The 16,632-nt window shown below is 37.6% G+C and overlaps 3 protein-coding genes across 9 annotated transcripts in view; 1 reads left to right on the top strand and 2 right to left on the bottom strand.

The window, feature by feature from the left end:
- Nucleotides 1-1,743, bottom strand: part of ecm2 (extracellular matrix protein 2, female organ and adipocyte specific) — a 77,997-nt gene extending 76,254 nt beyond the window's left edge. The window contains exon 1 of the transcript XR_011962015.1: nt 1,640-1,743. The gene's annotated coding sequence lies outside the window, so the exon portion shown is untranslated. The remainder of the gene's footprint in view (nt 1-1,639) is intronic.
- The window catches only part of cenpp (centromere protein P), a 353,297-nt gene extending 341,571 nt beyond the window's left edge, over nt 1-11,726 (top strand). For all 7 annotated transcript variants that reach the window (XM_072582119.1, XM_072582121.1, XM_072582120.1 and 4 more), the window contains exons 7-9: nt 7,446-7,525; nt 8,295-8,386; nt 11,514-11,726. In XM_072582119.1, the coding sequence (XP_072438220.1) occupies nt 7,446-7,525; nt 8,295-8,386; nt 11,514-11,626 (285 nt within the window). In that variant the 3' untranslated portion in view covers nt 11,627-11,726. The remainder of the gene's footprint in view (nt 1-7,445; nt 7,526-8,294; nt 8,387-11,513) is intronic.
- ippk (inositol 1,3,4,5,6-pentakisphosphate 2-kinase) overlaps nt 11,666-16,632 on the bottom strand; it is an 85,187-nt gene continuing 80,220 nt past the window's right edge. The window contains exon 13 of the mRNA XM_072582116.1: nt 11,666-16,566. Within this exon, the coding sequence (XP_072438217.1) occupies nt 16,341-16,566 (226 nt within the window). The 3' untranslated portion in view covers nt 11,666-16,340. The remainder of the gene's footprint in view (nt 16,567-16,632) is intronic.

Here is a 16,632-nt window from a genome sequence, read left to right as displayed (position 1 = left end):
AACTGTTGTCTATATTGATAATATAGGGGTCCCTCATTTACAAATGTCTGACTTAGGAATGCTGTCCAACATATGAACACTTTCCACACTTCTGAATGGCTATTTTATATTGTCCTGTTTGTGTTCCACTTCTGACTAGACTTGAGAGTGGAACCCGTTTGCAACTCGGGTCCTGTGTATATTACAATAGAGGCTAAAGTTTCAAAATTTCCCAATGAGACAAAACTTGGAGCTGTGGCAAACAAAGCAGGATGAATCAGTTAACTGCAACGTTGCATAGGAATTTTGAGAAGTTTTTTGTCTGTTTTAGAGCAAAGGGGATAATGTGACATTTCAAAGAGGTCTCCACACAAGATGATGAAAGGTTTACATAAGGTAGAGAAAGAAGAGTTGTTCCCATAATCCAATGGTACAAAGACCAAGGGACACTGATTTAACATTTTGCACAAAAGATGTAGGGTGAGATGTGAGAGGCTAAAATAATGGACAAATATATGCCTGATGAAATTTAACACTGAGAAATGTGAAGTGAGGCAATTTTGGCATCAAGACGAGGGAAATGCAATTTATGCTTAATGGCAGAGATGCTGTGAGCATCCAGATAATACAATGTCCTAGTGGTATTATCACTGGACTGTTAATCCAGAGATCCGGATAACATTCTGTGGACCTGGGTTTGAATCCTGCCACGGCAGATGGTGGAACTTCAATTCAATAAATATCTGGAATTAAGAATCTAATGATGACCATGATTCGATTGTTGGAAAAACCCATCTGGTTCACTAATGCCCTTTAGGGAAGGAAACTGCCACCCTTACGTGGTCTGGCCTACATGTGACTCCAGACTCACAGCAATGGGGTTCACTCTTAACTGCCCTCTGGCCAATTAGGGCTGGGCAATAAATGCTGCCTAGCCAGCAACACCCTCATTCCGTGAATGAATTAAAGTAAAACTCACTGAGCCTACGACAGCAACAGGCCAGAGATATAGCCTGATCGAGTCCATGAGCTGGGTGTGTGTCCCTGAGCACGGTGTCCTTGCTACAGCATTACAATTATATTTACTGGTGTGTTCTGAAGTGCTGCATTGAAGTGCACAGTCGGATTGAAGATCTACCATAAGGGTTTAGAAAAGCTGGCGCACGGTGGATGTTAATATTCGTGGACATGGGTTACGAGCAACTAGTGCCCATGGAGTGTCGCCTGAGAGCTTGGGGCCCTGTGTCCTAGAGGGGGGTCCCTCAAATCAAATTGTAAGCTGAAGTCACCAGGTATTCGCTCTGCTTGTCATTTGAGAATTCTTGATCTTTAGCTTGTTCAGCACCTTTGGTAAGATAGAAAGCTGAATATTAATGAAGGCGAGTTGGACTCTTAAAATATTTAGCAAGCATAGTCCTTCTTAACTGACAAATTGCCATTGCTTAGCGAGAAACCAGCCTCATCACTCAGCAACTGCATTAAAGATACAGCAAGATGTTCCCTAAGTCAAGATAGATCAATGGGCCAATGCCTCTTATGCAGACCCAGTATGTCTATTGTTGATCGAAAGGAAACAGATTTAAAATTGTGATCCAGACCTTGTGTTTAGTAGCAAAGTAGAGGCATATGCCAATCAGTCCATTTAAAACTACATTCTTACCTTTCTCGTATTCTGTGGTGAGAACTTGCTCTCTGTGTTGTGGTCTGGATTCATCGGTGAAATAAGTATGGAGGCCTAGCAGCATGGCACCATTGCAATGAATGTATGTGCCCTTTTAGTTCTTTCTGTGGCTCTTCCCAAGGCACTTGTAGTGCCCCTCCTACTTGCTCCAATTACTGCTCCACACATTTCACATTCACAACTATTTGCTGGCATTGGTGGGTTTACAGAGCTAGAACTGCAGAGGATGGGGTGGGAGCCAAGAGTGCAGAAGTGCTTTGACATTTCTATTGTTTTTTAAAAAAAACTGCATTCCTCAGTAGGCTCTATGCTTACTAAGACCAAACCTAAACAAATCATTGTAAATATTGAAGTTAGTTCATCTCCCCTTTACATTTCACAATACTAACATTGCTGAAATCCCCACAATCAAATCCTGAGGGTCATCACTGACTGTAATATTAACCATATAAATACAGGGCTGCAAGAGGTTGGAAATTTTATATAGAGTATCTTGCCACATGGTACCCAAAGCCTGTCCATCAGTTGGAATGACGCTGATTGGAAATGTGATAGAATGCTTGGCACTTGCCTGGATGAGTGCAACTCCAACAAGATTCAAGAAGGTTGACTTCCTTCAGACAAATCAGTCTGTTTTTTGGAACCCAATCCACTACCTCAACAATTTACTCCCATGATCACAGGGACACAGTGATTGTATCATATACTATCTACAAAATGCAATCCGTTAACTCACCGAAACTTCTTTGATAGCACCTTCAAAAACCTGCTACTGTTACCACTCAGATTACCAAGGTCAGTAGACACAGGGTAACAATATCAGCTGCATGCTCTCAACATATATCTCAGTACATGTGACAATAATAAAACAAATCAAATGTTATTGCTTGTTAAGTAAAGAGGTAAATCTGTAGCAGTAAAAGGTTGTGACATCATCCATGTACTTTCTTGAGATAATCTGCAGCTGATTTACCAATAAATATTTTACTTAGAAATGCATTAGATAGAAGTAACAAGCTACAAGCTTTATTAATCAACATATTTGAGTAATCTTGAAAACCATATTACAGATGAATTTCAGAAACATCTTTCACAAGAGAGAAGTCTGCCAGTAATAATAATTTATGTAAGGCAGTCAAGTCTATTGACTTAGTGCTTAACAGCCATGAAATAAAGAATACAGTTTTATATTGAGGAATTGCTTGCAAATGCAAACCGTATGGCATGAATTTTAGTCAGAATTTGGCTTACAATTACATTTAATGTTAGTATTGAGCCTGAGAATTCAGTTTACAGCTCCACAGTTAATTATATTTACCACAGTCTCCCAAAGCCATCTGGTTTAATTTTATTAGAACATATAGATATCTTTATCATATAGAAGCTCACTTCTTAAATATGGCATGCAATATTATTTAAAATGTGATAAACTCCAAATGAAACTTAACATGTTGCCTGTTTGATGTAATATTTTGCAAACCCAGATGCTGTGTGATTGGTACTTCCTGCTTATAAATTAGACAAACTGACATTGAAACATATGGTTCTAGTTTCCACAGCCCAAGCAAAAGGCTATATTTTGGGAGAACAAATAGGATTCAACATTTTCAAAATTTTTAGAAAGATGCTAAGATTTTAAAATTATATTTTCTTAGGAAACGCTTTCAGGGAAAGAAGACAAGCTACATATTGGGAAAATAAGGGGAAAAATAGTTTAAATTTTATACAAGGCTGCATAATACAGACCAAAGTGGCTCTTGAAGGTAAAAGACTTAGGCATGTCTGATGTAGTGGAAGATGGTAATCCTGATTTTAGATTAGAATCCCGACAGTGTGGAAACAGGCCCTTTGGCCCAACAAGTCCACACCAACCCTCCTAAGAGTAACCCACCCAGACCCATTCCCCAACCCTATACAATAGAACCTCAATTATCCAAACATAAATTATCAGAATTTTGGATTATCTGAACAAGATCTCAAGGTCCCGTAAAAGGTCCAGTATTAGACAACTCAGCATTCAGTTATCAGTTAAACGTTATTATGGCACGCATTGCCAGATAACCAAGAAATGCTCAATAACTGGCACTCAAATTACCGCTTGTTTATGATAAATCAGTTGTTGGTTAAACGACATTATGGCGTGCATTGCCAGATAACCGAGAAGTGTGGACAGCATGGTGGCACAGTGGGTGGCACGGTGGCACAGTGGTTAGCACTGCTGCCTCACAGTGCCAGAGACCCGGGTTCATTTCCCGCCTCAGGCGACTGACTGTGTGGAGTTTGCACATTCTCCCCGTGTCTGCGTGGGTTTCCTCCGGGTGCTCCGGTTTCCTCCCACAGTCCAAAAATATGCAGGTTAGGTGAATTGGCCATGCTAAATTACCCATAGTGTTAGGGGCAGGGGTAAATGTAGGGGAATGGGTCTGGGTGGGTTGCGCTTCGGCGGGTTGGTGTGGACTTGTTGGGCCGAAGGGCCTGTTTCCACACTGGAAGTAATCTAAATCTAAAAAAAAGTGTTTGGATAACTGGCACTCATAAATTACCACTTACTTCCAGTTATCTGAACGATCAATTAGCCAAACAAAATACTTCTTGCTTGTGTCTTACGATAATCAAGGTTCTACTGTGTTTAACCTTGACTAATTCACCTAACCTGCACATCTTTGGGTTGTGGGAGGAAGCCAGAGTGCCCAGAGTAAGCCCATGCAGACATGGGGAGAATGTGCAAACTCCACACAGTCGCTTGAGGCTGAAATTGAACCTGGGTCCCTGGCGCTGTGAGGCACCAGTGCTAACCACTGATATAAACAGATTCTTCCCACTGACCAATATCACCCCCTCAAATGAGTGTAATCATAAACTGGATAGGAATATCAGAGATATTTAAACTAATTTTGCCTAGGCCCTTTCAAAAATCCAAAACTTTCCTTCAGTTCAAATGGATTTTCCTTTTTTGTAAGAATGCTGGTTTTGTATTCAGTTACAATAGCTGGCCATTATACGTCAAGATTTGTATATACACAATTTTTCTTTCCACAGGATCACTACAATACAAGTAGGCCTTACTACAAGGCATGACTTATGGTACTGACATCTATTGATTTGTTTCTTCCTTATTTTAGTTGCAGTTTTCATTTGCATTAGTCTGTATTCTCAAGTTACAGAATCTCAATCTATAGAATACTGAATGGCTTTTACAGAACACTAAATGACCTGGACAGTGTAGATATTAGGAAAATATTTCCATTAGTAGGAAAGATTAGGATCCAAGGGTATAGCCTTAGAGTAAAGGGAAGAACCTTTAGAATGGAGATAAGGAGAAACTTCTTCAGCCAGAGAGTGGGGAATCTATGGAATTCATTGCACAGAAGGCTGTGGAGGCCAGGTCATTGAGTATATTTAAGATGGAGATAGATAGGTTCTTGATTGTCAAGTGGATCAAGGGTTACAGGGAGAAGGCAGAACAATGGGGTTGAGAAACTTCTCAGCCATGATTGAATGATGGAGCAGACCCGATGGGCTAAATGGCCTAACTTCTGCTGCTATGTCTTATGGTCTTATTAATGCTCTTAATTTTCAACAAAGTAAGTAAGTCCAGCCCTTGCATAGTTATGTATTATTGCATTGTGGTGTGGTATTTTATATATCCTTGATGCATCAGTTGTTGTTATAGGTTTAACACTTTTGGAAAATTTGACTAACTACAGCTTTGTCTTTACTCAAATATTTCATATTTTTCCAACCACAAATAATTCATTTATATGGAGAGTTGACGTTTCAGGCAAAAGGGCTGATGAAGGGCTTTTGCCCAAAATGTCGACTCTCCTGCTCCTCGGTTGCTGTCTGACCTGCAATGCTTTTTCCAGAACCACACTCTTGACTCTGATATCCAGTATCTGCAGTCCTCACTTTCACCTAATTCATTTATATGTCAGCTTTCTTAAGCTATGGTCATAACTTGCACCATGGCTTCACAAATATTCTGACACTTTTGACCTTTTTGTCTCTCTCATCCCATGATTCATTGGCCATAAAGTCACTTTGCCCTGAATAGCCAAAGAGCTTCACAAAATTTGTACCAATAAACAGCTTATAGATTCTACTAGCTAATTTACAGGAGCAAATTCCTTTGTGCAAGTAAGAGACAACAAGTTGTCCATCATTGATGACACTGGAGATTAGCTCATAAAAAGGAACTACAAAACTTGTGTTCCAGTTTTAGCAAATTCTCCAGTTTCTCATGATCGCATGCCAAATGCTCGAGCAATAATCACAGTAGTATGTACCATCGGAAAGAACTCTGGGCAGCTAATTGTAAAGTTTATGTAAGTATCTGAAACAACAACTTGCATTTGTATAGTTTTTTTAAGTAAGAAATATCCCACATCTTTCATTAATATGTATGGGGAGGAATGAAGCAGAACCAGGAAATGAGAAATTATGGGGCCTAATTGAAACATTAGACAAGTAGCTTTTACTTGTGAAGAGAGGGGAGGAAGGGCAAAGGATTTGGGGAATTTCAAACATTGATTAAAAGCTGTTAAACTATGAATAAGGTTTGATAAAATCAAAGTACTATGGATGGATGCAGGAAATCTGACACAAATACAGAGAATGCTGGAGAAACTCAGGTTGAACAGCATCTCTTCAGAATTGAATACACTTTGATGTTCCCTACAGTTGTCTACTCACATTATTTCTTATCTCAATTTTGAACATCTTGTTTTAATGCAATGGGATGCCATTGGTCTGATCAAGGTGAAGGAGTCAGCACCCAATCCACCAGGTTTGCAAAGAGAAAGCTCCAAAGGCAAGATTTTAATAGGCATAGAAAGCCAAGGTAGCAGCTCAGTTTGGAGATAATCTCAAGATGGTTTGCTGACATGGGGAAGTGTGAAATAGAGTCATAGAGATGTACAGCACCTTTTGATCCAACTTGTCCATGCTGAGAAATCCCAACTTAATCTAGTCCCATTTGCCAGCACTTGGCCCATATCCTTCTAACCCCTTCCTATTGATATACTCATCAAAATGCCTTTTAAATGTTGCAATTGTACTAGCCTCCACCACTTCCTCTGGCAGCTCATTCCATACATGCACCACCCTCTGCGTGAAAAAGTTGCCCCTTACGTCAGTCCCTTTTATACATGTTTGTGGAGTGAATTTGTACATTGTACTCTGCTCAAAAACTGCAAGAATCCACGTAGGATTCTGTTAATTCATTTTTTTAGATTAGAATCATTATGGCACAGACAGCAGCACGCTTGGGGGCTAACACCTTCAACACATTATCTGGGCTGACACCAATTGTTAAAGTTAACCTGAGAATGTAACTTTAAAAAAAAGTTTTATGATTTACATATGAAAGAAGTGAAATTAACATGGTCATTCTAACAGATGAAAGACTTAACAAACAATCAAAGTATAATTTCAATGTATAATTTCAGTTATATCACACTGTAAACTTTTACTATAAATTGTGTGTCTTACAATTGTGTACTCCATAACCACTTGATGAAGGAGCAGTGCTCTGAAAGCCAGTGTTTCCAGTTAAACCTGTTGGACTATAACCTGGTGTTGTGTGAGTAAAACTCAAGTTGGCCTTGATATTAGCATCAGGCCATTCTCCCACTTCGACAATTAAATTACAGGTTAGTTAGTCAATCTAGTCACACTACTACCAGTAATCCAGTTTAGCCTTTTTATTGATGCAAGGATAACTTAATTATATAACACAAAGTAGGAGGGTTGAATACATTTTCATTGTGCAACTCTCTTTTTCCAGGAGCAGTACCCAAAGGTAGTCAGACTTCCAGAGGGACCAAACTCTGAATATATGGTACTGGAATGCTCCAAAGTTCCTGGGTGAGACTATATTAAATGTTTGTTGTTTGTAATACCTTTTGAGCTCTGTCAATGATTTTAACATTTATGTTAAGTTTAGTAGCTTGCATTTATTGTTTAGAAGCCTTATCCTAAAAACTCAGTTTCATTATTTAAGGTGGTTCTTCTGGTTTAGATTGTGAATGACTATCTTAAAATGTTCTTTACTCCTATAAAATCAACACAAAATTTCAAAGTAATCTTATTTTTTTCTGATCATCCCAAGGCACTGTCCATTGCAGTTCACCCATTGGGTTTACCTTATGGTTTTTGCCCTATTACAAGTTATGTTACGTATCATCTTTTGACATTGGTCCTTATATTTTACCCAAATGGAAGTACAAAAACCCATTCTAACAGTGATCTGAAACTTCAGTTGTGGCTACTTGCTTTTCTCCAAGTTCATTATTTATTGATTCTTTTATGATAATTATTTACAGTAGTTTGAGTAGCTCCCTAACTCTCTTTTCTACAAATTATATATTAGTTGTGCCCATGTTTAATTCTATCATAGACTGAAATAAACAGCCTAATAAATACAATAAACTATTCCTAATGTCCCTTCTTCATTTTGAAAAGTCTCATTAAAAAAAAGGACGTCGAGAAAGCTTCCAATCCAAAATGTTGTATCTTTTATAAATGCTGACACCATGCACATTTCCAACAAGCCAGAATCTACCATTCATAATTGATTTTGTTCTGTGAAACCAATAAAAACATGTTTTAATTGTCAGACACATGTCTCTTACAGGATCGAGCTAAAGATTTTCTGGAAAATATTTGTAAGTGAAGAAGGAGTTGTTATTCCAGTGCTGGATCTCTTACCAAAAATACCTGTAGAGGGTAAGCACACCAGATCTAAAAGTTGAAGTTCGAAATTGGAGGAAGGCTAATTTTGAAGGTTTTCAGGCAACTACTTTCAAAAGCTGATTGGGGTAGATGTTCGCAGGTAAAGGGATGGCTGGAAAATGGGAAGCCTTCAGAATTGAGATAATAAGAGTCCAGAGAAAGTATATTCTTGTAAGGATGAAAGGAAAGGTATAGGGAATGCTGGATGACTAAAGAAATTGAGATTTTGGTTAAGAAAAAGAAGGAAGCATATGTCAGGTATGGACAGGATAGATTGAGTGAATCCTTAGAAGAGATTAAAGGCAGTAGGAGTATACTTAAGAGAAAAATCAGGAGGGCAAAAAGGGGACATGAGATAGTTTTGGCAAATAGAGTTAAGGAGAATCCAAAGGGTTTTTACAAATACATTAGGACAAAAGGGTAACTAGGGAGAGAATAGGGTCCCTCAAAGATCAGCAAGGTGGTCTTTGTGTGGAACCGCAGGAGATAGGGGAGATACTAAACAAGTATTTTGCATCAGCCTTTACTGACATGGAAAAGGACATGGAAGATATAGACTGTAGGGAAATAGATGGTGACATCTTGAAAAGTGTCCATATTATAGAGGAGGAAGTGCTGGATGTCTTGACATGCAAAAAGGTGGATAAATCCCCAGGACCTGATCGGGTGTACCCTAGAACTCTGTGAAAAGCAAGGGAAGTGATTGCTGGGCCCCTTGCTGAGATATTTGTATCATCGTTAGTCACAGGTGAGGTGCCAGAAGACTGGAGGTTGGCAAACATGGTGCAACTGTTTTAAAAAGGTGGTAAGAACAAGCCAGGGAACTATAGACCAGTGATCCTGATGTCGGTGGTGGGTAAGTTGTTGGAGGGAATCCTGAGGGACAGGATGAAAATGTATTTGGAAAGGCAAGGACTGATTAGGGATAGTCAATTTGGCTTTGTGCGTGGGAAATCATGTCTCACAAACTTGATTGAGTTTTTTGAAGAAGTAACAAAACGGATTGATGAGGGCAGACCGGTGGACGTGATCCATATGGATGCCAGTAAGGCATTCAACAAGGTTCACCATGGAAGACTCATTAGCAAGGTGAGATCTCCTGGAATACAGGGAGAACTAGCCATTTGGACACAGAACTGGCTCAAAGGTAGAAGACAGAGGGTGGAGGGTTATTTTTCAGACTGGAGGCCAGTGACCAGTGGAGTGCCACAAGGATCTGTGCTGGGTCCACTACTTTTCATCATTTATATAAATGATTTGGATGTGAGTCTAAGTGGTATAGTCAGTAAGTTTACAGATGACACCAAAATTAGAATTGTAGTTGGCAGCAAAGGAGGTTATCTCAGATTACAACAGGATATTGATCAGATTGGCCAATGGGCTGAGAAGTGGCAGATAGAGTTTAATTTCGGTAAATGTGAGATGCTGCAATTTGGGAAAGCAAATCTTAGCAGGACTTATACACTTAATGGTAACGTCCTCAGGAATGTTGCTGAACAAAGACACCTTGGAGTGTACGTTCATAGCTCCTTGAAAGTGGAGTCGCAGGTAGATACGATAGTGAATTCTGGTCTCCTTCCTGTCAGAAAGATGTTGTGAAACTTGAAAAGGTTCAGTAAAGATTTACAAAGATGATGCCAGGGTTGGAGGATTTGAGCTATAGGGAGAGGTTGAATAGGCTGGGGCTGTTTTCCCTGGAATGGCAGAAGCTGAGGGGTGACCTTATAGAGGTTTACAAAATTGAGGGGCATGGATAGGGTTAATAGACAAAGTCTTTTCCCTGGGGTTGGGGAGTCCAGAACTAGAGGGCATAGGGTGAGAGGGGCAAGATATAAAAGTGACCTAAGGGGCAACTTTTTCATGCAGAGGGTGGTACGTGTATGGAATGAACTGCTAGAGGAAGTGGCAGAGGCTAAGTACAATTGCAACATTTAAAAGGCATTTGGATGGGTGTATGAATAGGAAGGGTTTGGAGGGATATGGGCCATATACTCACAGGTGGGATGGGGTTGGGATATCTAATCAACATGGACGGCTTGGACCGAAGGGTCTGTTTCAGTGCTGTACATCTGTGACTCTATCCAAGCATGAACTATCACTGGTTATATAGCTCTGCATTGAAGCGGTTATACAAATGCAAGTTAAAATACTGCATGCCACCAAAGCAGAATATTAATCAATGCTCAAATGCAATAGTGCAACACTCGCAGTGAAAGCTGTGTAAAGAGCAGTGATGAATTATTGGCTAAGAGTTGACATGCAATTTAGAATATTTAATATTTTTAAATTTCCCACCAGTTTCTTCCCTCTCATCTTTAGGGTAGAGTAACAGCTTTTCATCTCACTAAAATATCTAATCAGGCGGGGTGGAGATTGGAGAAAGAGACAAACGTAAAAAAAAAGTTCATTTATTGTCATCTGGTAATTAATGTTCAAAGACCAGCCAAGAGATACCTTAGGGCTACGCCTTTGGATTGCAGTTTTGCGTGAATTCAGCTGTGGCTAAAGCCCATCTATCCAAAACCTCAGGTTTAATTGTAGAATCATACTAGAAGAAACAGTCCTGCAGCTAGTATAAATATAAAACTATTTGTAATTTATTAAGGAAGATGTGTTGTGCTATTATTAATTGCCAGTACTGACAAAATAAAAACCATACAAGGAAGATGTTAAAGAGATAGGAACAATACTGCACCATTTTTCCATTCCCTTGCCATCGTACACAGATGTTTAAAATCTACTTTCAAATGAAGGGTGGGTCCCAGTTGACCAGACAGGATATGTCCTTTGTGATGTCTGGTAAATGTGTTTTTCCCCTCCCCCTTCAAACCTTGGCACAGTGTCAGTTTGAGTTGGTGGGATTCAGCAGCTGATGTTTAATGGCATATATTCAACTTCCACATCAGCACATGTGTTACTAATACAATCTCTCTTTTTTAAAAAAAAATGAGGTTCATATTTATTCTTCACATCAGTAGCATAGTCATCCTTTTAACTAAACAGACATCAACCCTCCAGTGATGGATCTCCTTGCACGAAATGGAATATCAGTTAGATTTTTCTTTACTTCTCTCAAATTCTGTGACTATTTGAGTAACAAATTCTAATGTTTTCCCTACAGCACTGGACTTCGACACAGAGAAAGTTGTGGACAACACACCCAACAGTTTTAGAAATCTTATACGCTTGTTTGGAATTGAGGCTGCTATAGATCACTTAATTAAACTTATGTGAAAGGAAACTTAATCTTTGTTTTTCACAGGAAAACAGTGATTTACAATCCAGAAACAAAAGATTTTTTATTCTGTCAATAAAATCTGCTTTCGTTACTACAGTCATGATCGATTTTATTAATTTACATGTACCATTTTGAAATATTTTATACAACAGGACATGCCACAAATACATTTCCATTTCTCCTATGGCACTGTCACATGAAAAATAAATATATAGCATTTAAATACAAATGGCCAGAGTATTTACAGATACAAGGCAAGTTCTATTGCAATTATACACAAGACAAGTCATCTATACCACAGCAGTTTGTTGAAATAACCTTTTAAGTGTGTTTTTCTTCAGTGTAAACCATTTTTAGTTAATTCACAGTCTATTTCAACTATAAAAATCCATTAAATATGATAGGGTGAGTGTAGCCAATGGTCAGAAACAGTGCTAGTTTTATTTTATTTTGTAAAAATGTATTGTAACAGAGAACCAAAGATTCAAAATTAAAAATTCTCATACATTGGTACATCTGTAAATCATAAATAGAAGGGTGTTTTATTGATAAACCAAAGAACAAATGAAATCTCAGTACTTAGATAATATTACTACAACTAGATGGAATTGTCTGAAGTTTATATCTCTTTATAAGGCCATTTGTGCACCATAGGGCACAATATTGTTGTTTAAAGTGATTGCAAATCAATTCTTTACTAAGCTCTAGTTGTTTTTGTATCTTTAATAATATTTCCAAATACCCAATGTTCAATCTTGCTGACAGTCAACAAGTTAGTTGATCATATTCAAAAACCCATTCACTGTATCACACATCATTCACAATACATCAGCACCAGATGGTGCAGTCAACATTAAACAAATGCTTTGTTTGACTTAGTCTTAAGGGATTGATCGAAAATGCATCCACAGAAACATTCTCGAGGAATGACCTCTGAGACAAACCACATTAGGATTATCTATTTATACTTAAATAGGAAGGATTTAAATGGTGACAAATTCTCAAATGCAACTACTTTATTTTGGACAAACTATGCAAGATTAAATTTAAACAAATTTTCCTGAAATCTTGCTTTTTGCAATTGTTCTCAGCTAATAGCGTCATATTTTAGCCATGAAGAAAAAATGGATCATTTTTAACGTTTTGCTTTTTGTATGCCAGTCATAAAAACGGCACTCTCGAATTTGTTTCCATTTACAAACCGCACATCTTTAGCTTAGTTTGAACTTAAATTTGAAAGAGTGCTAATTCCAGAAAGATTGCTGATTTTGCAATGAGTGTGTCATTTCTGGAAATAAAGTGACACAAGATATACCACATAAAAGTATTCAACCTGTACCTTTTAGATCATGGTTAGAAACAGTAGTTATTTTTGGTAATCAAGTGCAGAAATGGAATCAGGCTATACAGACCAAATTCAATGTGAACTCCTGAGGTAAATTATGGCACTTAGGAACAAAGCACTGCTACAGTTGGACATGCTGTCTTCAGCTGCTAGAAGAGAAATAAACCAGCAATTTCAGTTTTTGTTTGATCTGTTTCCACTGGACAATGCCTCATTGTCAACATTCAAAGAGTCACTCGAGTTTCATTCTATGAGCTGATATAAAGGCCATTTGTGTAGGACTGGTGGTTTTCAGAGTGGGAAGTGGTAAACAATTGGAAGTTCGGGATGTCTACGGGGAGGAATATTCTTCTGATCAGATGATATGATTTACTAAAGAACTTTTTTTTTGCAAGGTAAAAAAGCAAAATGCAACAAATTTAACATGAGCAGAAAGCATAATTGATTATGACAGGATTTACAAACAAAACATTATCAATCCCTAATGCATTCTTAAATTGTATCATCACAATAATTCAGGTCAAGAATATAATTCAACCTCTAAAAACTATATTATAGATGGGAATGCAATGAAACAGAAATTATACTTAACTGATTCAGCATTCCCATTCATAGAGTTGCTTGTTCAATAGCTCACTGCCCATGGCAGTGAAGAACAGAAGCATGATTATTTACAGTTATTTAGTATAGATTTCCAGCAAGAGTGATAATCTGCCCGTGCTTCTTAGCTAAAATATGGAGGCAATTATTTCAGTATTTTCCCTTCAGGTTATCTACAGAATTTTTCAACAAAATTAACCAAAATCATGGTTTCTCCTCTACTCAGCCATTTTATTAGAGATTTCCAGTCCTACTACCAGGTAGTGAAGTATACGCTTTCAGTTTGAGAGAGCAGTGGGACTTGCAATCATAATGCAGCTAAACAGACAGCAACTTGCAAATCTTTCCAAATTACAGTGATGGAAGGTGGTAAGAATGAGAGAGATTTCTGGTCAGCCATTTGATGAAAAGAAAATTGGAACCTCTATCACTAGTATTTTTGGATCTAGAATACAACATGAATGTAGCCACACTCCTACGAAACCACCTTAATAAAAAAAGTACTTAGGCAGCTCTCTTCAGAGGTAAAGGGCTATGAATAGTTTTATTTTATTGGCATCCCTAGTTTGCCTTGTTTTGTTGAAAGCCAAGGGTTAACAAACAGACTGTCAGTCATAGACATGGGAAATCACGCCATAGGTTTTTTGCATGCAATCTCATTCACGGGTAGATTAGTTCACAAAATGGTAGATATCTAAGTAGGGGAACAATAAGGATGTTTTAATTCAATAATAACAACTGAAGTCACAAGATCTAACCAATACAATCTAAAAAGGACAGGTTTTTCATGTAATTTTTCACCTAAAAAGTTCACATTTATCAATTTTGCAAAATTGAGGTGAATGCAGAAATTTTGGATCTGTCCATTGGGTTAAGTGTACAAAGAATGCAGTTTTGCATAACCCAAGTAAAATTTCAAAAGGACATTTAAAGAAAATTAAATAGCACTCATTTGTTTAAGATGTTTTGCAAAACCTTTTGCGGAGTTTTGAAAAAATATAGTTTACTTGCAACTTGCTCATTCTATTCTCTCTCCATTTAAAATTACATTTAATAAAATTAAAGTCTAACTGGCAAAATAGCAACCCCAATATTACACTCCTAAAATCTTTGTGCTACTTTCATTCTGCTCAGTTGACAAGGAGCCTTTACTCCATATACATGTTTCCCAATATGCCAATCTCAAAAAATGCATTTGTGCTCAATGATTTCCCATCCCCATCCAGGGCCTTTGGCACACTAACACTATTTGGAGTGTCTCCAATTCTAATGTTCTGATGCCAAAAAGGAAGATAAGTGATGCAGACTTGAAATTTACCTTCATCACATTTAGAAACATCCACTCACTAGGTGGTTTTTGTTCTGGTTCAGTGAACACTGATGTTTTTGAGTGTGTGCTACTAAATCAGTTATTTACTAAGGTTGGGAGTGAAAAAACCTCAAGAATAAATTTTAATTCTGATATTTCAGAAAATGTTAACTGGAAGGGAATTCCCAATCTAGCTCTCACTAAAAATGTAACTTGTAAAATGACCAAGACACAGTGGATTGAAAATCTGACTGAAAATACACAAGAGAGTAAACTGGTGGTTCAGTGTGTCAAAACTGCATCTGCAGGATTGCTAGAATCACAGACCTCACCTGTCCATAGGTAGTCCTTAACAAGTTACTGTCAGAATGTTTACGGCTCTAAAATGAATTACTCCAGGGTATGCTATGCTGACATTCATTGCTGAAGGTAAATACCAGCACAGCACAAAGTAGTTTTAAAAGCAATGTCCTAGGGAACTTCTCCCAATTTAATTCTAATCTTGAAGTTCAGAAGTCAGTTAAACAATGACGTTGCATTTTTTAAAAATTTATAATCCTGAAAATTAATTTAGCATCAAGACATTATTACAACTTTGAGGTAATAATGCTTCATATTTATGGATCCAAAAGATCCAAAAGAAATTGAGGTAATAATGCTTCATATTTATGCATCCAAAAGAAATACTAATTCTATTTGTCATTCTTTGCCCAATTTATGAAAAGCTATTGTGAGAAGTTGAGGGTTACAAAACCCAGATTTCAACAGCACCATTCAAGTGGTTAGATCAAACATACAACAAGAAATTATAACAGTTATGTGCACTAACTGGCAATATTTACTAACTGGCAAAACTGGCACAAACTAAATCAGTGGAAAAACAAATGCCACTCCCAGCAGCAATTCCGGTGATGAGCAAACGTCCAGAAAGCAGGCAATTTTTAATCAAGTGCATGACCATGGCCTTAACCCATCCATTTAAACTCAAATAAAATTGCAATGAGAATGCTAAAAATCTTGTTAAGTAACATCATGTTTTCCTTGCACTTTTCAATGCTGTCTAAATAAAGGTTTTTTTTTATGTAGCTGCTTTTAAAGAACATCTCCTACTCTCCAAGACAGGTGTTTTGAAACGCTGTTCAACTGACTCTACAGATACCTTTAAATTATTGTGCTTTAGTATTTACAATCTGGAGTTTCAAGATGAAGATTAATCAATTTCTTAGCAAAAACTATTTAGTGCTTTTGTTTTTAAAATTGGTGAATGACATGCTTTTAAAATAGTCATCCACTTGAGCAAGTTTAGTGAGTGACCAGCAAAAGTATTAAATTATGACTATGTCAATATTCAAATTTACTAGATAAACATTTTGGAAACTTCTCCCTCATATTTATGGCCTCTGAGTCAGTGCAGTCCTTTATCTGTGATTAGAGAATAGCAAGGCCCCACAAAAATTCACACTGAATGAAAAAACAGTGTGCATTCTTCATTTTCCTTGTAGAATTTTTGAGTAGCAAGATCCTTTTTGGCTCTCGTGTTCTGCAAGTAAAAGTTTATTATCTTCCCATCAAGTTTGTACTGGTGTGCAATGTTCTCATATGGTTTGGGATCCAAGTCTAGAATAGAGACAGAATATACAAAGCAAGCCCGTGATGTCTGAATTATGGGACTTGGTTCAGGCCTGTAAAGAAAAAGATGTGTAGTGAAGATATATTCTGTATTATCAGAATTAAAGTACAGGAAACCT

This window comes from Chiloscyllium punctatum, chromosome 12 (genome assembly GCF_047496795.1).
Source record: "Chiloscyllium punctatum isolate Juve2018m chromosome 12, sChiPun1.3, whole genome shotgun sequence".
NCBI lineage: Eukaryota > Metazoa > Chordata > Chondrichthyes > Orectolobiformes > Hemiscylliidae > Chiloscyllium > Chiloscyllium punctatum.
The sequence above is the reverse complement of the archived record's forward strand: the minus strand, read 5'-3'. Positions and strand labels throughout refer to the sequence as shown.